This window comes from Phalacrocorax aristotelis, chromosome 17, assembly GCF_949628215.1.
Source record: "Phalacrocorax aristotelis chromosome 17, bGulAri2.1, whole genome shotgun sequence".
NCBI classification, from domain to species: domain Eukaryota; kingdom Metazoa; phylum Chordata; class Aves; order Suliformes; family Phalacrocoracidae; genus Phalacrocorax; species Phalacrocorax aristotelis.
Window position 1 is genome coordinate 8,387,811 of NC_134292.1, and position 19,833 is coordinate 8,407,643.

The window sequence follows — 19,833 nt, forward strand, 5'->3', positions numbered from 1 at the left end:
GCGTTGCCTGGGGTTGGTGTGACCCAAGGGCAGGACTCGGCACTTGGCCTTGTTAAATCTCATACAGTTGACTTAGGCCCATCGATGCAGCCTGTCCAGATCCCTCTGCAGAGCCTTCCTGCCCTCGAGCAGATTGACGCTCCCGCCCATTTTGGTGTCAGCTGCAAGCTTACTGACGGTGCACTTGATCCCCTCATGCAGATCATTGATAAAGATATTAAACAAGGCTGGCCCAACCCTGAGGCCTGGGGAACGCTGCTCGTGACCGGCCATCAGCTGGATTTAGCTCTGTTCTCCACAACTCTCTGTGTCCGGCCATCCAGCCAGTGTTTTAAACAGCACAGATATCAGGTGTCTAATTGAGATAACAGCAGCTGTACGATGTGCAGCAAAGCAGCCGGCGATTCGTTGCCGTGCAGGCACACAAACCAGCTCAGGGCCTGGAAGGGGAAAATAAACCTGGGGGCGTCTGTTCCGTCGGGTAAGTGGCACCATTTCCCGCGAGGAAGAGGCCTGGCGGGTCTGGGGAGCTCCATCTCCGACGCGGGCTTGAAGGGGAGCACGAATGCTCGGCGACCCCGATCTCTGCACCCACGCACCCAGACACGCATCCAGGGCGGGCCCGGGCGGGCTCCGCGCCGCCGGCGGCGGAACCTTTCTGCAGCGGAACGTTTGTGCTGCGGCCCGCGGGTCGGGGGGACGGTCGTGGGGAGGGAGCGGGTGCGGGGAGGCGATGGCAGCGGGGAGGCGGTGGGGCGAGCGGGGCTCGGCCGTGCTGGAGCTGCCCCGCACGCCGCGGTTGGTGTGCGTGGAGTACCCGGGGCTAGTGCGGGACGTCGGGGCCGTGCTGCGGACGTTGGGAGGAGAGGCGGGGGTGTCGAGGGTGAGGCGGGCCCTGGGGCGCTGGGGGGGTTATCGGGGCAGAGGGGATGTGGGGCGGGTGTCCGGCCCTGGGGAGGGGGCTGGAGGCTGAAGGGGGGCTGGGGCCCCCCCGCTGTCCGGGCCGCTTGGGCCCAGCAGACCCCGTGCGGGCTCCACGCGTGGTTTTGGGGTGGTGCCGCCTGCCTGGGCCGCTGCCGTCCCCGGGAGAGGAGAGGGGTGCCCGTGACGTGCCGCCCTGTTGGTGGCAGAGGGGTTGGGTCCTTGCGGTGGCGTGAGGGGAAACGGTGGGGAGGAGGGAAACCCCAACGGGGAGAGGGTGCGGAGCCGGGGGCCCGGTGCCAAATGGGGCACAGGGGAGCCGGGCTGCAGGACGCGTTGCTGCCGGAGAGTGAGTCCGCCCTTGCTGATACAGGTCTATGCGGACCCTGCCAAAAGGCTGGAGCTGTATTTCCGCCCCAAGGACCCTTACTGCCATCCCGTGTGTGCCAACCGCTTCCCCACCTCCACCATGCTGCTCAAGGTGAAGAGGAGGACCAAGAAGAGAAAGCAATCAGATACAGAAGAACAAATGCAGCCAGAAGTCCAGTTTGAAATGGAAATTCTTGGGACTGTCACTACCGTTTACAAATTCCAAGGTAATACTTGGATATGCGCCCGCATGGCTTAAAGATGACCATGTCTGATGGAAAAGGGAAGGGCTTCCCTCTGAGAATTTAGGCCTGGAGGGACAATAGGATCTCCTTGCTCTATAAACCTTTGCATAACCTTATCAGACCCCTGCTCCTGAAAGTTGAGTGTTGTGGGAAATAACTGTCATATTCACAAGGAACTTCACAATGTCTTAAATTTTGTTTCTTGCAGGAATGTCTGATTTCCAGTACCTGGCAATGCACTCTGGTCCTGATGGCAAACAAACCTCCATGTATGACAAAGTGCTAATGCTCAAACCAGAGAAGGAAGAATTTTTCAATAGAGAATTACCTCTCTACATCCCACCACCAATTTTCTCACGTCTGGACACCCCCGTTGACTATTTTTATCGGCCGGATATACAACACCGGTTAGTGCCTTTTCTTATAACGTAGTAAATAGCTGTGTTGGTTCTTGAACAGACAGGTAGTGAAACATTTTGCTGGTTTGATACATAGTTCTAACAGGCAAGTCTTGAAGTTAAGGTTTCCTTTTTCATCCCTGGAAGATGCCTCCAATCTATTGTGACTTCAGCATTACTTTTGGACCTCTGTTCCTGAAGCATCAGAGCGGTGTTGAATACATCATTCTCGTAGATCACCTGTTTAAGCTGCTGCCTCGTTCTACTTTAATACCTCCTGATTTGGCACAACAGAGGCAGGCACTCTTGAGACACTGCCTGGACACTAGAAACCTCAGCAAAAGTCCACCTGAGGACTCGGCAGGTGAGGGACCTGGTGCTCTGCTGAAGACGAGTGCCTCCCCCAGCGCGCTACCTGCAGCGCGGGGTGCAGTGAGCCTGGCTTCCTGGGGCTTGCACGGGCTGGAGCCAAAGGGGGAGTGTGCAGGAGTCAATGCCGTATGTTCCTGTGACGGCGTTCACGGGACCTGCTCCCTCCTGGCCCCCACCTGGTTTTGCCAGAAGAACAATCTGTGAGATCTCCCACAAGAAACATCTTTCGTTTTCTTACTGCAGTCCTTCATGGCACTTCAAAAAAAAAGTTATCTTAACTGCGTTTCCATGCAGTTCCATTTGTTTCATTCCATGGGTTTCCATTGCCTTGTCCCTGTTCCCTGCTGAGCTGCAGTAACTACAGTAGAGCAGATGCAGAGGGTGAAGCCTTATGTGCTGCAACCACATTTCCTACAGATTAGGAGCCACCTGCCTGAGGGTTTTCTGTCAGGTAGTCGAGGGGACCTGTGTCACTGTGCTACTGGGTGTAGCTTTGCAGGGTTTTTTCCTTGACAATTTCTTTCCTCAGGGGTGTCACAAGAGGCTTTTAGGGTGCCTGTCTGTGATTCCAAAATCCGTAGGGAGGTGGGGCCAAAGGTGAACCAGCCCATTGCTCACATGCCTGAGTCCTTCTCTTCTGAAATCTGGAGCACAAACATCCATTTTCTCTCTACAACTACCTGAAAGGGGCTGTGGTGAGGTGGGTGTTGGTCTGTTCTCCCAAGTTACTAGCGATAGGACAAGAGGAAATGGCCTCAAGCTGCGTCAGGAGAGGTTTAGGTTGGAGATTAGGAACAATTTCTTTCCTGCAAGATTGGTCAGGCATTGGACCAGGCTGCCCAGAGAGGTGGGGGAGTCACCATCCCTGGGGGTGTTCAACAAACATGCAGATGCAGCACATGGGGACATGGTTTAGGAGGCCACGGGGGTGTTGGGTTGGTGGTTGGACTTCATGATGTTAGAGGTCTTTACCAGCCTTTACGATTCTATGATTTTTGCCTGTTCCCATGAAGGCATCTAGCCCGTGTGTGCCACAGGCAGAAAGCAAACCAAGTCCTTTCCCCCTTTCCTAGAGAGGGCTACAACAATCCCCAGGTGTCTGGTGAGAACCTGATTGGCCTCAGCAGGGCCCGTCGCCCGCACAATGCTATCTTTGTGAACTTCGATGAGGAAGAAATCCCAGCTAAACCCCTGGATGCTGCTGTACAGACCTGGAAGAAAGTGTGCACCAATCCTGTGGATAAAAAGGTGGAGGAAGAGCTGAGAAAGGTACGTGCCTTATTGCTTGCTCGAGCACCGTACTGTGGTATGCTGTGTAGGAAACAACTGCATGCAGCCATTTTCTCTGAGTTCCCCCAAAATTCTTGGAGACTGTAACTGACTGATAGAGGAAGCATCAGTGGAGGCCACTGTCACTGCTGTCTTCAGTTCAATTACGCTAGTCAAGATTTGAATCTGTCTTTGCAGCCTACTTACGTTAAGTTCTTTTTTGTGCCACTGGGCCTTACATTACCATTCTGATAGCTCATATTAAGGGCCAAAGGCCCTGATACAGAATAAAGTCCACTTGGAAAGCTGGACTGCCATTAGTAACCACCTTTCCGCTGTCTCCATGGTTGTTTCTGTATTATTTTAGCTCTTTGAGGTCCGTCCTGTCTGGTCTCGGAATGCAGTAAAAGCCAATATCAGTGTTCACCCGGACAAGCTGAAACTTCTGTTGCCGTATTTGGCCTATTACATGGTAAGCCTCTACGCCTGCCCTTGTGCCTGTCTGAGGCTGCGAGGAGGCAGAGCAAGGGAGCATCAGCTGGGTGTTCCTGCTTCTTTCCAGTTGCTGAGGTCTCACCACTAAGAACCTGAGCTTAACCTTATGTAAAAAGAAAGAGGGAAGGAAAGCCTTGCTTCTGAACAAAAGTTAAAACCATGGAGGATTCAGTAACTATTCACTCCATTGGTTCTAAATGGCTTTGCAGTTCAGTCAGCCACTCAAACTGACCGTCCGTCTGGCAATGATGGCAGCATTTTTCCAAACAAACACTTTACTGCACCCTTGTGGGTTACTTCGTAAAAGCACGCAAATATTTGGGCTTTGATGCATTGATTGCCTAAGTTTCAGTATATAAACACTGGTGTGGCAAGTGAGGAAGAAGCTGGTAAAAGAAATAATTTTTGGGCAACGAGGGGGAAATACGAGAATTTTCTAAGAAACTCCACAACACTGTACTGTTTTTTGGTAACCATCTTCCCCCATGTGTGTTTATGCAGTTAACAGGTCCTTGGAGAAGCTTATGGGTTAGGTTTGGGTATGACCCCAGGAAACACCCTGAAGCAAAGATTTATCAAGTACTGGACTTCCGAATTCGCTGTGGAATGAAATATGGTAAAAGGGCCCAAACCACAGAGACGCTTTCTCTGCTTTCTGGTTAATCCTGGTAGTACTTTTCTTTTTACTTGTTTTTCAAACTCTTTTGCCATATTTCTGCTCTGAGGTAGATGACACCTTTTGAGTTCATTGCTTACAGTAGTTCTTCTGTAAACTCCTTTAATACTTTATTTCACAGTATGCAATATGTCTTTCCTCATTTGGCACATTCCAAACCCAAGGGAGAGCTGGCTGACTCCTCCTCCATGTGTTCAAAGCCCAGGTGGATGTAGCAGACGATCTTCCCTCTGGCTCAGGGGTGGCACTGAGCAGTAGATTATTACTTGCACAGTAGCTTTTCCTCAAGGACCTCAACATCTTGTGCAGGGCCCTAGGTCTCAGAGGTCATCTAATAAGTCCATAACAGAGCTAGTAGCCATTCCTTACCATCAGATGACATCTCCCTCTTCCCGGGCTAAAGGGTTTTTAAAGTCAGTGTATCCGAAAGACCACCCTGCCTTTCACACACCAGCCCAGCACCTCTGTTTCTGAGCTAGGGATATTCTGCAGGGTGCATTCTCTCAGTTCATTATTGGTTTTCTTTTTTTACTCCTAGGTTACGCCCCTAATGATATGCCCGTGAAAGCAAAACGCAGCACGTATAACTACAGTCTGCCCATCACTGTCAAGAAGCCAGGTATGCTGTGCCAGCAGAAGGACTGTCTGGCTCTTCTGTTGCTTTGTTTACCCCGTCCTAGCCACAGGTAGTGAAGGGTCTGCCCATGTTCCAGCTGAGCCAGAATTGGAGCTTTATTTCAGGTTGTAATGTGGTGCTGCTGTTAAAGCCAGTAGAAGAGTCTCCTGCTGGGAAGTGTTGTGAGAGTCCTGGATGCATGTCTGGCTGTGCCACAGTATCTGTTAGCAGACAGAAGGGAGTTCTGCAGGCAGTACTGTGGGAATTCAGCATTCGCTTCTGTTAAGTGATGGTGCAGAGTAAGGGGAGAGTTGTTCTCTTTTGTCAAGGGAGAGTAGAAAAAGTTAGAATTATGAACAAATGCACTGCAGAAAAGCCACCAAAGTCACCACCTTTACTGTGACTGTCCAGGAATGTCTCTGAAGAATGAGCCACCTGCCCAGTTGCTGGATTGGTCTGGTTTTTGCTGACCAGCAAAGGTGAATCAACATAGAAGAGTGACAGTCCAACGCCACAGAGTGAAAGGTGTCCCTAATTAGGAATCTCTCTTTTTTGTCTTTCAGTAAGTCATACAGTCAGCGTACACGATCTGAAACACGGGCTTGGTACGTCTGGTGCATCCGGTGCAAAAAATCCTGCCTCCAGCAGGTATAAACTGAAAGTAAGTATTACCGTCTTTTACCAGAATCTTGAAGCAGCTTGGCAAAAAACGGGTGTTTCCTGTTTTGTCAGTCGTTAAGAGGACACTTGTGAGTGAGTCAACGTCCTCAGGTTTACCTGGGAAGCTGCTACTTGTACATATCGCTACAGAACTTCATTGCTGTGCCCTGAATGTATTTCTTATATACTGCAAGATGGGGTTGGTACTCTCAGCCTTTATCTTAGATACGATGAGCATTTTGTTTCTGTTGAAAAAAATTGGAACTTTCTGGGCAGGGAAGTGCAAAAAAATCACCATGTGCTTATCAGGTCGTCCTGCAAAACCCAGCAGGGCAAAATAAATATTTAAACAGGAGTGTTTATTTCTTCCTGTTTTGGTAGAATGAAACCCATGATCCACTGTTACGCAGTAACAGGCTGCAGACAGAGCAGTTGAAGTGTGTTCTCACACAGCTGTGCTGTTGTGAATATGGCTGCAGGGAAATTTTGCTGCATTCCTCACTCAGCTTTCTCTTTTGCCATATGCAGACCTATGCCTTGGAACCGATTTGTGTTGGAAGTGCCGCCTTCTTGATTCGGCCCACAGAATTACTTCTCAGTTATGCCAGAGTTGTCCTGTTACACCGTAAAATGCACATTAATCCTTTCTTTCTTTCCTTCTTTTAGGAATCCATCTACATTTTCCGAGAAGGAGCCTTACCCCCTTACCGGCAGATGTTCTACCAGCTCTGTGACTTGAATGTAGAAAGGTATGGCCCGCTGGCAGCTGAATCTTCTGTTAGAGCTAGATTTCAAAGCCTAGCGTTTATATCCAGTCCATTCCCCTCTCTCTCCTTGACCAGAAACATAAGAAGTGTTTAGCTTCTGAATAAAAATAGAATAGACTTTCACACGTGAACTTTCTTTCCCAAATGACACTTATGTGAATAGCCAAATATGCTAGTCCAACTCAGTGAAATAAAATGGAAGTAAGCCATAGTCTATCTCATTTGAAGCCTACATCTGAATGTAGAAGGCTAGTGTTTCCTTCCCTTTTGCTGTTTTTTAGCCTACAGAAAATCATCCATCGGAATGATGGCGCAGAGTCCGAATGCACAGAGCGGGACGGGTGGTGCCTTCCAAAGACTAGCGACGATCTGCGAGATACCATGTCTCTGATGATAAAGCAGATAATCAGATCCACAAGACCTGGTAAGGGTGCTCCTGGACATCAAGGTGTATTATTACCTTCCTGCCTACTACTACAGTGTACTGCTGCCTGCCTGATGGTGTTCAGGTGTTGTGGGCTGAATAAGGATGTTGCAGTCAGCACTGGGGCAGTAGCGTTCCTGTATTTGCCTCCTCCTTTGTGTTACATCAGGCGTTCTTTGTGCTCTAGCTCATTAGTGTCTGAGCTGAGGCTGTTCTGCACGGTGAACGTGGGTTGGGGTTGGGTGTCAAGGTTTCCTGTTTTATATTGCCAGTATCACAGCCTTTAGGTTTTAAATGTCTTTGCCCAGGGATAATCAAGATCTTATTCTTACTGATGTATCTGTTGGTGGCATTTTACTTTTTATTGATGTTACTAATTGAACAAGAAGTGAGGAAATCGTTCGTGCAATGACGTTGCCATCAGTAGCCCAGTGAATGAGGTGAGAATCGGTTAGGAGAGGGGGCACAGCACTGCAGATCTGCTGCTGTCTGCTACTGTTCCTGGAGTATGAAAACAGACTGCTTTGGGCTTGATCAGATTCTATTAACATGTGCAATGTTAGCTGTGCCCCTCTGGCTTCTGCCTTCCTCTCACTTGTTTGTGAACTCTACTGCAAATGCCCCCAGGTTATACTGAGAGAGGCATCACAGTGTCTGTCCATCTTTCTTCCCAATTAAGCTCTTTTCTCAAGTACAACAAGCAGTGAAGATGGCAAAGAGCAGCTGGCATATGAGTCTGGAGAGGATGAGGATGATGAAGAGGATGAGGAGGACTTCAAGCCTTCTGATGGGAGTGAAAATGAAATGGAGACAGAAATTCTGGACTACGTGTGAACGCAGGGAACAGCCTGGCTGCTGCTGGATGGAATCATCTCTGCTCTTGTTCCTTGAGTGCTGAGGGTTCAGCCACCATGCCCAGCGCGTGGGAAGGCAGAGCTTGCACTAAGATGCCGCTGACCCGTCTGCACCGACTGCAGAGCCTGCTGGCGGGCGTCATTCTGCCTGTGTGGGACCAAGTGCCTACATTTTTGTAATTATGGCTAAGAAGCCCTCAAGCAAACACCCAGGAAAGGGCCCAGAATCCAAACAAGCAGGTAATACACCAGAAAAGAGGAGAAGTTGCATTCCCAAATCTCTCCCTGTGGGCAGTGCACCTTGGCTGAGTTCATGGCTGTGTGGAAAACAGAAAAGGTGCAGGGGGAGCACTCCAGTCCCTAAGGCAGGTGCTGCCCTTCTGCTCGTGTAAGGGGAATGAAAATACTGTGCCATGACTTCAGCATTGAGCCTCGCCGGCAACCTTGGAAATAAAGCCAGCAGGAAAACAGTGAATAATTCCCTGCTGTGGGATGTAGTGTACGTTGTCCTCACTGGCTAGTGCACAGCTCAATCGCGTTTTTGATTTACCTGGTGGTTAGCAAGGGGGCAGAGCTTCAGGTCCAGAGAGCTTGGCCACTCAGTCTGTCATTGGTGCCTGGATTGTTGCCACCTGGTCACAGAAATCAAGGATGCTGGCATTCTGTGAGTGTTGTGCATTCCCCAGTGCATTACAAGTGCAAGTTTTCTCATTAGTAGCCACTAAAATGCCCTAATGCATGGTTTAATATTCCAGCCTCCTACACTTGCATGAGGCTTCTCAAGGTTCTTTTTTATGTTTGGCGTGCTGTTAGAGTGAGCTATCTCAAGTTTGGCCTCCAGCCCCAAAAAAACCCAACAGCTGCAGGGCTCTCACACAGTGACACATAGCTGTGCTCCTGTATATATATGTATGTGCGTATGTATACACAGAAGCTGCATCTGGGGCCTGGCTCCTCAGGTGTGCGCTTACCATGGCTGGGTGGGTGATCCTGTGCTTTGCCATGTGCTCCTACCTCGGGGTAGCCTGGGCTGCAACCATAAGAACAAAAGCATTTCTTACACTTTCAGACTTTGTAAGGGGGGGGACTGTGAATTGATGGGTCTGTCTGGAGGCGCCTCCAGCCAGGGTGAGGTGTAGGTCCTGGCAATGTGGAAAGCCAGGGTTATGAGGGGCTGTGCCACAGACTTACCCGTCTCACTGCAGTGCGACAGGGAACTAGGGAAAAGGAGAGATGCGGTGGATGTTCCGCTGCAAGGTAAGAATCTGCACTTAGGTATTAGAAGGCACCAAGAATAAACACGCTTAGAAATGCTAGGAAAAACCCCTAAAGCCAAGCTTTCTATCAACAGGAGGCCCAAGGCCAAAGCAGCCAGAAATCTTGTGTTGGAGTTCATTACTTCCCAGTCCTTTTCAAAAATTCCTCTGGGAAGACTGCAGTGATTTGGATGTTAATTGTGCCTGAGCAGCTAATGACACTACCAGCCCTGTCTGTACACTATGCTCCTTTCATTTCCAAAAGCTCAGGCTTTAAATTAATCTATGTAACCAAAGGCACAGGGAAATTCTGGATAGCGCAGCTTCATCTTTAGTACACACACACGGACTCACTGCACCAACTAATCTCCACTGCTGCCTGTGCAATTATAAACTAGAAAATGAACATGCTGGTGATGCTAGGAAACGAGCCCTTGAGCGCCAAAGGAATGAGGCCTCAAACCAAGGCAGCCCACTGGCTCCACACCATAAGGACCACCCATTGCATTTGCTCCTGAAGCCATTGCTTGTATCAAAGGAATAAAACCCAGTAAATTGGATATCACATTTATGCAACTGGAAAATGCGCCAGTCCCAAAAACTCGCAGGTTCAAATGAATTGGGTTCATCTGAAAAAAATCAGGCACTGGTCCTGCAAAACAAAAAGCCTGTATCTTAATTCAAGCATGAAACAAAGCTCAGCTCAGCTGAGTTAGCATAAGGGATGAGGGACAGGCACAAGTGCCGCCTTCTCCAGAGTCAGGATGGCTCTGTTTTCCCCAGGAACCTGCCAGCTTTTTGGGGAAGGAGGCCAGGACAACCCCTGCCTTGGGGCAGAGACATTTGAGCATCAGTATTTTATTGCAAAGACTAATTACATTGCTGTGTACAAGTCACACCAGGCAGTGTGCTCCTTCATTGAAGTACAAAATACATATGGTACAGCCAGTCCCTCCGGTGACGCTGTGCTGCTGGGGGACACCGTGGGAGGGGAGGGGAAGGCAGGCACGAAGCAGAGGGAAGACCCTGGGGTGCTGATGCCTGAGGGCAGGAGCCAGGCTCTGGGCAGGGTGGGAGGCAGGCGGCTGCCCCTGCGTCAGGGAGCCAGGGGCTCCCATCATGTGCAGCGATGGGCGATGCCACCCGAGGGGACGCGGGGTGGGGAGAGCTCAGCGCCAGCCACGCTCCCACCCAAGCAGCCTCTTCCCCTCCTGGTGCCAGGGCCCCGCAGCCCAGCGCCTGCCACCAGCCCCCGGAGCGTGGCCGTGCAGCGTCGCTGCATCCCGGGCGCTGCCCAGGTGCCTCTCCTGGAGCCAGGGACAGACAGGAAGCAGCAGATGTGCTGGAAGGAAGCGCTTAAAGACGAGATGGAAAGATCCCCCTTCGGTTAGTGTTTCCTACAGTGATTAAAACAAGCATCTCTGCCCCCGCTCGAGCAACTAGTGGTAGAGAAGGAAGGCAGGGGGTGGCCCGCGGGATCTTGTGCCCTGCGAGCAGCACAGAGCGACGCTGCTGCTGCTGCCAACGTCCCTCCCAGCAGCCTTAAATACCGGGTGGGGAGAGGAGAGGGACTGGGCTGCAGGGCAGGGGGAGGCTGGATTAGTAAAATGTACAAGTTCATCTTGTCTATTTACAACCAATAAATATTGAAAAAAAAAATCAGTAAACTTTTTTGTTTTATACAAAAAAAAAAGTCTCATTGCTGCTTCTTCCATGGTCATTGTTTGAAGAAGTCTGGTTAAAGCCCAAGGTGAGTGGCACTTTCTGCAGGTCAGGCGGTAGCAGCCGGGGCACCCAGGGCACCCCAAGCTCTCCGACTCCTTGCCCGCCTGACTGGCCCGAGGTCTGTATTTACACAAATTCAGACAGAAATTTGCTCTCCTCCTCGTCGTTACGCTGGCAGCGCTGGGGGCACAGCGCCAGGTGTCCCCCACCGGTAGAAGAGACACTGGCGTTTGATCTTTGGTGCAAGTTTGAACGTGGGCCATCGAAGTCCAGCTGGAGGATGCGCTGGATCGGGGAGAGGAGAGAAACCACGCGGGCTTCCAGTCATCAAGAGCACGAGGCACCCGCCCCGTCACGGCACAGACACAGCCCTCCTCCACGGGGCTCCGAGCACCCAGTGCAGGGCTGCATCCTCTCCAGCTCGCCTCCCAGCCCAGGACATCCGTGGCTTCTCCCAGGGAAGGACAGGCAGAGACGCGCAGCGGTCGCAATGCCAGTTATCCCAGGGAGGAAGGACGTGGAGGTAAAACAATGCCAGGAAAGCCGGGAAGGAGATCACCCCACCACGTGGGAGGCTTTGTAGCCCCGGGGTGATGGCTCGTGCTCTGCTCCTTGCAAACAGCCCCTCTGCGAGTCACTGCTCCCTGGCTCGCTCAGACACAAGGCACCTACGGCAGAGGTGGGCTCCAGCTCTGGGCTGGCCGGTGGCTGGACTAGTATCGCACCGTGGAAGGTTAAAAAGCAAAAAGAAAAATAAAATAGAGATATCCCTCCCGCTGCCTTGCTGTGTAGAAAAAAAGACCTGATTGAAACGGGAGCTTGTGCAGAGAGAGGCGGAGGCCGACACCAGTTGCCAAAGCGCCCCGGCTCTCGGTGCAGGAGGGAGATGCGTGGCCGTCCCCTGCGGGCAAGGGTCGCTGCTCTCGCCGTGCCAGCTGGCACAAGGACTGGCCGCAGCCGAGCTCGGAGCAGCCTGCCCCCAAGGCCCCGTCGGTGATGGGTGGCAGTGGGGCTGAGGCTAGAAGATGCCTTTGGCGATCTTCAGGCCTTTCTGCTTCATCCTGGGCAGGGTAGAACTGGAGCCGTGCTTGATCTTCACCCCCTTGGAGAAGCCCCGCTTCTTAAGCACGAAGTCATAATTGGCGGCAGAGTTCATGGCGTAGAAGACGTTGGCGTTGTCGGGGATCTTCAGCTCTGGAAGTGACCAAGAATGAGGGTCAGTCAGGCACCCTTCCCCCGAAAGGGGGCCAGAGTGGGGCTCAGAGTTGTCCCCAGGTGCTGGGACCCCTCTGTCACCGCGCAGCACAGCTCCGACCTGGCAGAGCCCTGCTCTGCCCAGGCTGCAGGGCTGCATGGCTGGCTGGCGACGCAGACCCCAGCAAAGCCCCCCACACCCCAGCACACACCTCTCTCCTCCGAGATGATCTGAACAAGCTCATAGTCTTCAGGCCGGTCCCCATCCAAGTTGTGTTTGGCCATGGCTTTGCGAATAACGACCGGGGTCTTATCCTGGCTCGTCACCTGTGGGTGCAGAGCATTATTAACCCAGGCAGTGCAAAACACTGCAAAGCCTCCCGCCAGAGTCTCCTCCCAAAATGGGCCATGCCTGCATCTGAGCGGGGCGCGCCTCCCCTCCTCGGCGTCACCGCGGGTGCGCCACACTAACCAGTATGCTCTTGTACATGTTGCCGTTGTCCACAGCCAGGCTGACGCGGATGATGCAGCAGTCGTCGACCTGCTGGTTGTAGAGGGGCAGCGAGAGGGAGGAGTAGCTGGAGATGCCGGAGACCGAGCGCTTGTGGGTGCGGGAGGCTGTCACCGGTGTGGAGGAGACGGAAGAGGATGAGGCACTGCTGGAGCCTGAGCCGATGCCCGACGTGTCCAGGGAGGAGAGAGAGGTGGATTCCCAGAACTGGAGGGCAGGGAGGAGAGGGGATGCGGAGGACACAGTGGGTTTAGCTTCTCCATCGGCCACAGACGGGGTGTACCAGCGCTGGGGGAGGGAGGCCAGAGGGATCTCACTGACCTGTGACAACGGGGGACCGACATGACTACAGCCACTGGAGGCACAAGAGCCCTGCCATGCTGCCAGAGCAGCAAAGGGCAGGGGCCTCCCTAGCCCCAGCGCGTCAGAAACAGCCCCCGGGACCCCCACCCACTCCCCCCAGCCCCAGTGCCGGGGCAGACATGGGGCAGGCCAGCACAATGGCTGCCTCCAGCGGCCCAGACCCCGTGAGCTGCCCCGTACCTTCTTCTCCTGGCAGTCAGGGGACTCTGGGATGAAGCTGATGTTGATCTCCTCCACATCGGAGCTGCTGGAACCAGCGGAGGTGACACTCACGGAGTCGGTGGCATCCCCGCTGCACAGGTACTGCCCGCACTTGAGCTGGTCAAAGGATTTCGAGTGGGAGCTGCCACTGGCACAGGGCTCAGTGCTCGGCGGCTGCCGGCTGCCAGGAGAGATGCAGGGCAGGTGAGAATTGAGCAGAGCAACGGTGTGTTTGGCTGGCAGGACAGCGGCCACCCCAGCCAGGTGCCCTCCAATCCTCAGCCAGAGCTACCTTGCACTGGCCCCCACCTCCCCCCCACATCCCACCAGGGACGAGCAGACTCACTCGCTCCATCGCTTGATGATGCCCGTGTTTTTCTTCGCCTTCAACGTGTTGCTGGCTGACTCTGACAGCGGCTCAATCTCGCATGACAGCCCATAGCTGGGAGGGGAGAGATGAGGGTTTGAGCTCTCCGTGCTGCCACAGCCGCGGTGAGCACCGTGCCGGCAGGGCGAGGGAGGCTGAGCAGGGAGTGCGGCTCAGGGCAGCTGCGGCTCGGCAGCTGGAGACGAGCGGTGGGACCTCGCGATGTGCTGGCAGCAGCACGCCCCCGGACCCTGCTCATGCTCACCTCTCGGCCTCACTGAGCCGCTCCAAGCTGTGGAACCAGTCCACAAACTGGTCCTCCTGCGTGAAGCTATAGTTGTTGCAGGCCGACTGAAGCAGCTTGATCTGGGCAATGACTTCGAACTCCTGGAGCAAAGGAAGGTCATGAGACCACATGTGTTTGCCAGCCCCAGTCTCCTCTACAAACAGCCCAGCCCCACAAACAGAGACAGATACAAAGAACCAGAATCCTCTTCCCCAAAAATGAAGAACACGACAGCAAAAAAGTAGAGGGATCAACCCCAAAGTGACTGGCACAGTCTGGGCTTGCACCAAGTCAGCCTCCTCCCTCCACCCCACTGGGCTGCTGCCAGGGCAAAGCTCTCACCTTCCTTCTCTTCTCAAAGTTGATCAGCCCGCCCTGGAAAAAAACAGAGCTGAATGTCAGTGTGGAGCAGGTGGAAAAAAAATTGCTCCCATGCCTCCCTGCCCCTTGGCTCGCTGCCACTGCAGTGCAGCATCCCTGCCGAGGGGCATCGCGAGAGCAGCCCATTTCCATGAGCTGACACAGGTGGATGCACAGGGTGCGGCATCAGATATAGGATGCACAGGGTGCAGTGTCCAATATAGGATGCAGAGGGTGCAGTATTGGATATAGGATGCAGAGGGTGCAGTGTCCAATACAGGACGCATGGGGGACCAGCCCTCCGTTTATGAGCCCAGGCTCTGGGGTGGCTGTGCTGACGGAGTGGAGAGAGGTGGAGGTACGTACGTCCAGGAAATCCTTCATGGCCGTGTCGAGCATTACCAGGTCTGTGAGGAAGGTGCCAAGATAAGGAATGGTGCCCTGCATCACACCCTGTGTGGACAACAAGGGACAGCAGGGTCAGCAGAGAGCTGGGACCAGCCCAGGCCAGGGAGGGGGCACGGGGACGGCCGTGCCAGACTCACCATCTCTCGCTGCTGCTGCTGCCGCTTCTGAGCCCTCTTTGGGTTGATCTCCAAGGTGGCAAATTTGGACGTGCCCTCCTGGATGGTGGGGAGAGGTGGAGATCAGCGTGGGTGGGAAACTGCACTAATAGATGAGCTAAAATTCACCCCTGCTTTTACTGGTAAAACTTTCCTTCTAGAGGGAAAGAGGGATGAGGGGAAGAGGAGAAAATCACAGCTGAGCATCTTCATGCCTCACAGGGAGGAAGGGCTTGGTGAATAGGAACTGCCGCTCCCATTTCCAGCTCTGTGTAAATAGCTCCTCAATGGGAAATTTTGTTCCCTTTTGCATTTTGTGTCCTCTCAGTCCCCAAACTGGAGCCAGGCTGGGACACTGCGGAAAGGCTCCATGGAGGAGGAGGACATTTTTGCTGCAGTCTTCACAAACCCTAAAACCCCACCTGAAATCAAGAGGACTTTGCAGTGGGCTGTTAAAACACAGCTGCCTCTGGGGAGAAGCCGTCACCAGGCGCACTGGATCCTATCCCACTGCTTATCTCTGCTTGCTGAATTGCTCTGCAAGCTTCAGGCAATGACGAGTTTTGGGTGGAGAAGCAGAAAGTCTAGCCTGCTCCTCAGACTCAGCAGGCCCTGCCTCCAACCCCAGCAGTGCTGCCAGGGCTTTAGCCTGGTGGCTGAAACACCATGGAAACTTCTGCAGGCATCAGCCCAAGCTCCCTGCCAGAGACAGGGCAACATGGGTGCCGCTTCCCCATACCTTGATGAGAAGCTCCCGGCTCAGTGAGTGGTTGTTCTCATCAGAGAAGATCTCGGAGAGCTCGTGGAAGGTGCGGATACTCTCCCTGCTCAGGGAGAAACATGGGGGGAAGTCAGCAATGGTGCCACCCTGGGGGTCTCTCTCCTCTTTGGGTTCTCTTCTGCTCACCCAGAGGACCAACGCAATGCTCACAGCTCTAGCAGGGCCTTGCTGTTTGGGGGCTATTCCAGGGTGTTTCACAGGGAGAGGAGGAGGTGGTGATGGTGTTTTTACTTCCCCACCTTCCTTAGGTCCCTGACACCTTAAGCTGGTCCCTGGATTTTAGGCACACTCCAAGAGGCACCACTGGAGCTGACAGGATCCCACCTGCACATCCAAGGGCCACAGCCACAGCACAACCTCCCCCTTGAAACCCCCCCGTGGCCGCAGAAGCCCAGCAGGCTCTGCTTACCGTAGGACCTCGTCCCACGTCTTCTTCAGCCGGTGAACAGCGTTGCACTGCAGAGCCGACAGGATGGCTCGGAGGGAGGAGAAGTTCTTCAGGATGCGGCACTCCTGGGGACAGACAAGAAGGCGACAGGGCTTCGTTACAGCAAGCCCAGGGGCCTGCTGGGGTTCACACAGCGCAAAAACCTCAGCCTTTGGGCCGAGGTGGGAAGCGAGCGGAATGGCAAGCCGTCCTACCCGAGCCACTTCGATCCACCGCTCCACCACTTTAGCCCTCTGCTGCGGCTTCAGGGACCGGTCTCCGAGACACGTGGCAATGACACAGTTGGCCACGCTGTTGAACTGCGAGACCGTGGCACGGATGGTGGGCGCCAGGTGCTCTTTGCCCTTCTTGTCTCGCTGAGACCAGATGCAGCCCAGGCAGTGGTAAGGCACCACTTTCTTAAACAGCTCCTGGAAGATAAAGGGACAGAGACAGGTCTTTTTGGGGTCCCTGAGAAGGGAACAGGCCAGGAGGAAAAGGTGGAAGGGAAGAGACAGGTCTGTGCCCAGAGTAGCAGATGGGCAGAGCACCATCGACCCAGCTGTCGGACGAATACTCACAGCATCCATCAGCGTGAACTGTTCTGCCACCATCTCTGGCGAGAAGGAGAGGAAATCCGGCTTCCCATCCCCGACCCCGTTCTCCTCCACCAGCTGGAATGTGCAGCCACCATGGTCCACAGCTGCGAGACATGGCGCGAAGCTGAGCACCGCAGCGCTGCCACGAGCCAGGGCCCATGACAACCCGCGCCAGCCCCCTGCGGACACCTGCATCCCACCTCCCAGGCTCTTAATTCCCATCTGCCTTCACACCCTGAGAAATGAGGGTCAGATAAAAGGATAGTCATTTTAAACCTGGACACAAATGTCTGCAGAGGATTAAAGGCAGATTAGCTAATCCATTTAGAAATCCCACTTCTGGTGCAGTTGGATTAGCTTCCCATTGTACGTCCATGTAAACGCAGACAGGGTTTATGGGGGTTCAGCCACATGGCAAGACCTGAGGTTTTGAAGACTCTCGATGCCAACCAGTACCACTCTCTCCACCCGCAGCCCCAAATGATATCCTGCAAGCGTGGAAAGGACCCCACCTTCTGCCTCAGGCTCACTCCGCTCTTGCTGCTGGAACTGGGCCAGCAATATGCGGGCTCGGCGCTCCAGGTCCGAGCCAGGGATGTTGTGGCACACGTAGGAGATGAGCTGCTTGAGGCAGGCGAAGTCTGGAGGCTTGCGGAAGTCCTCTGAGTACTGGTCCAGCCAGGCGCCCAGGATGGAGGAGATGGTACTGCAGGAAGGGGGGAAACACAGGCAAGTCTGCATGAGAATCGGGTGCCAGGAGAAACCCCTGTGCACCCCCACGAGCCCCAGGCACCAGGAGCACCCCTGGGACAACACATGCCTTTGTACAAGAACCAAAGAGCTACCACCAGAGCCACCCATCTTGTTCACCCACAGCACAGTCCGACTTACTTCTTCAGCTCCATCCTCTCATCCACAGCATGCCTGGCGTGGTCCCCATTCGCCTGCACATGGAGTTTGCCGTACCTGGTGGGGCACAGCGAGGAGGCAGTGAGCATCCTGGACTCAGCTGTGTCTCAGCACTGCCTCTTCTCCCTCCACATCACCCCCAGCTCTGCCAGGGGGTCGGGATGAATGTCTCACACACTGTTCTGCTCCCCTCCCTCTGCCACAGCCCCTGCGTTATGGGAAGAGCGAAGCAGCCAGCACTGGCCACCTCGCAGCAGGGTACCAGCTGGAAGGGCTCCAGCTCACTGGGAAGTGGTGTCCTCTCTGCCCTGCCCCAAAACCTTCATGCTGATGGGGTTGGGAGAAGCCCGTCAGCCCTCCAAGGCATGGCAGCAGGAGATTCTGGGGCTCTCTGGGCCAAGAGAGCTCAGACCCCAGGCACCCCAGCTGCATTTTGGGGCTCAGGGCAGCCTCACCTGTTAAGCAGTAGGTCCAGCACTTGCTTTGTGGTGGCGAAGGCCCGGTAAGTGCACAGGAAGATGGTGACATATGTGGAGTCATTGCCTTTGAAGGCTGAGACCAGGTACTCCACCAGCTTCTCCAAGGTCCCAGCTTTTATTGTCCGCACCTTACATGTCTCATAGAGGTTTAAGGCTGACTCATTCTCAAACTGCTGGGACAAGAGCAGAAGTCAGTAGGCTGGATGAAGACAGACATGTTCAAGCTCAGTGTGGTCCCACCAGCTTTGCAAGCCGCTTTTGGGTCTAGGCTGGGACCGTGGAACCCCTACAGTCCCTGGGGCTCTCATGATGGGCCTGGGGAAAGGGAAGCCAGGTCTCCTCCAACATCAAATACCAGCAACTCAGCTGAGAAGACTTGAGCATTTGGGAAATCCCAGGAAAGGCCTCAAGGTTGCTAAAATCTAGACACAAATCAGGGTTGCCCTGTTTTGCAAAATGGGGTTTCAGGTTGTTTCCCCCATGCCCCTCGCTGCAGGGCAGAGGCCAGCGGATGCTCCCATGCTCCACTCCCAAATAAATACATGATTCCTAGATAAAGCTTGGAAGGAGGCCCCTGGACCGGAGCGTACGGGGGAACAAGAAGAGGGCAGGACATGGGCTGCTATCGACCCTGCTGAGCCCCGACATGGGGCCACTACGTCTCTGGCAGGGAAACATCTGAAAACACCCCATGGCAGGAGGCTGGCAGAGCCCCCACCTTACCCCCAGCCATCGCTGCCCTTTGTTGGCCGTGTGATGGAGCTGCACTTTCCGGAGCGATATGCTGTAGATCACACCATCCTCTAGCTCTTCTCCAATCTCCTGTGTGGAGCTCTGCATGGGAGGACAAGATACACCGGGAGATAAGGAGGGTGAAGCGTGGCAGAGGTGCTCTTGCAGGCTCATACGAGGCATCTCAGCAAGCCAAAGGCAACAGCTGGCAGGCAGCAAGAGTCTCCCTTGCCTGCTAAGAAATACAAACCAGGCGACACCAGTCTTCCAGGCCAGCTTATCCATGGGCCCACCTGAGCCTGCACACAGGCAGAGCCAAGGCTTGGGGAAGCTGCTCTTGGTCTGCTCCGTGTCCCCTTCCTCTGCATTTTAGCCCCTCTGCAAACCGAGGCTGCGCCAGCACCAGGTGCCAGCCAGAGCTGGGACCCCTCACCAGGCAGAGAGGGGGGTGGGTGGCAGCACGCCCCCATACCCAGCCCAGCTGCTTCCCCCTCCCCAAGTCCTGTGAAGTGACACTGCCACCCGGTCTGACCGTAATCTCGGTCATCTGCCCCTCAGAGAGGCAAGCACATCAGTGCACCTTCAGTAATAAATAATATCTGTGAAACCAAGCTGCCCATGAGCTTTGGCAGCGCTGGCCATGCACACAATGCAGAAACTCAAGGGGGGAGCTCAAAGTTGGGGGGAAACCCCAAGGACCAGCACCAGGGTGGGCTCAGGCACAGCTGGGACAGGTACCTCTCGGCCAAAGCCTGACCCAGCTATGAGGCTCACACTTCTGCTCCGGGGAGATGGAGACCACTGAAAATTTGGTGAGGAAAGAGGGGAAATGTTTCTCGGGACAGGTCCCCAGGCACACACCTGCCCCAGCTCCCCCAGCCCCATGCGCCAGCGCGGGGCTCCAGCCCCACAAGGGTAATTCAGTTCCTTCCTCCTCCTCCTCCTCTCTCACCACACTCTGCTGAGTCAGTGCCTCTCTTAAGAGGATTTATCCAGATTCTTTTAAACACTGCG

General features: G+C 54.1%; 2 protein-coding genes across 10 annotated transcripts in view; one reads left to right on the plus strand and one right to left on the minus strand.

The window, feature by feature from the left end:
- Positions 1 to 699: 699 nt before the first annotated feature.
- On the plus strand, positions 700 to 11,015 carry GTF3C5 (general transcription factor IIIC subunit 5). Of its 3 annotated transcripts, none has more exons than XM_075112048.1 (11): positions 700 to 883; positions 1,295 to 1,517; positions 1,744 to 1,942; positions 3,379 to 3,574; positions 3,942 to 4,046; positions 4,571 to 4,685; positions 5,284 to 5,364; positions 5,925 to 6,022; positions 6,688 to 6,770; positions 7,070 to 7,212; positions 7,892 to 11,015. In XM_075112048.1, the coding sequence occupies exons 1-11, from the start codon at positions 734 to 736 to the stop codon at positions 8,044 to 8,046; spliced, it is 1,548 nt and encodes a 515-aa protein (XP_074968149.1). In that variant the 5' UTR covers positions 700 to 733; the 3' UTR covers positions 8,047 to 11,015. The 3 variants fall into 3 exon arrangements, with proteins under 3 accessions (XP_074968149.1, XP_074968150.1, XP_074968151.1); XM_075112049.1 differs by having other exon boundaries at positions 713 to 802; XM_075112050.1 differs by having other exon boundaries at positions 714 to 798.
- RALGDS (ral guanine nucleotide dissociation stimulator) overlaps positions 10,165 to 19,833 on the minus strand; it is a 62,638-nt gene continuing 52,969 nt past the window's right edge. For 3 of the 7 annotated variants that reach the window (XM_075112040.1, XM_075112037.1, XM_075112033.1), the window contains exons 2-18: positions 18,811 to 18,921; positions 18,064 to 18,260; positions 17,591 to 17,665; positions 17,212 to 17,405; positions 16,682 to 16,803; positions 16,316 to 16,531; positions 16,083 to 16,186; positions 15,632 to 15,716; positions 14,875 to 14,952; positions 14,696 to 14,782; positions 14,312 to 14,344; positions 13,949 to 14,070; positions 13,663 to 13,758; positions 13,296 to 13,497; positions 12,714 to 13,073; positions 12,454 to 12,568; positions 10,165 to 12,241 (exon numbers count right to left, since the gene is read on the minus strand). In XM_075112040.1, coding sequence (XP_074968141.1) covers positions 12,066 to 12,241; positions 12,454 to 12,568; positions 12,714 to 13,073; positions 13,296 to 13,497; positions 13,663 to 13,758; positions 13,949 to 14,070; positions 14,312 to 14,344; positions 14,696 to 14,782; positions 14,875 to 14,952; positions 15,632 to 15,716; positions 16,083 to 16,186; positions 16,316 to 16,531; positions 16,682 to 16,803; positions 17,212 to 17,405; positions 17,591 to 17,665; positions 18,064 to 18,260; positions 18,811 to 18,921 — 2,373 coding nt within the window. In that variant the 3' untranslated portion in view covers positions 10,165 to 12,065. The remainder of the gene's footprint in view (positions 12,242 to 12,453; positions 12,569 to 12,713; positions 13,074 to 13,295; positions 13,498 to 13,662; positions 13,759 to 13,948; positions 14,071 to 14,311; positions 14,345 to 14,695; positions 14,783 to 14,874; positions 14,953 to 15,631; positions 15,717 to 16,082; positions 16,187 to 16,315; positions 16,532 to 16,681; positions 16,804 to 17,211; positions 17,406 to 17,590; positions 17,666 to 18,063; positions 18,261 to 18,810; positions 18,922 to 19,833) is intronic. The other 4 variants (XM_075112034.1, XM_075112038.1, XM_075112035.1 and 1 more) reach the window with 4 other exon arrangements.

Coding starts and splice junctions, on each gene's coding strand:
- GTF3C5 (XM_075112048.1), top strand. CDS start 734: ATGGCAGCGGGGAGGCGGTGGGGCGAGCGGGGCTCGGCCGTGCTGGAG. Junction 5,365..5,924: donor CATCACTGTCAAGAAGCCAG/GTATGCTGTGCC, acceptor TTTGTCTTTCAG/TAAGTCATACAGTCAGCGTA. Junction 6,771..7,069: donor TGTGACTTGAATGTAGAAAG/GTATGGCCCGCT, acceptor GCTGTTTTTTAG/CCTACAGAAAATCATCCATC.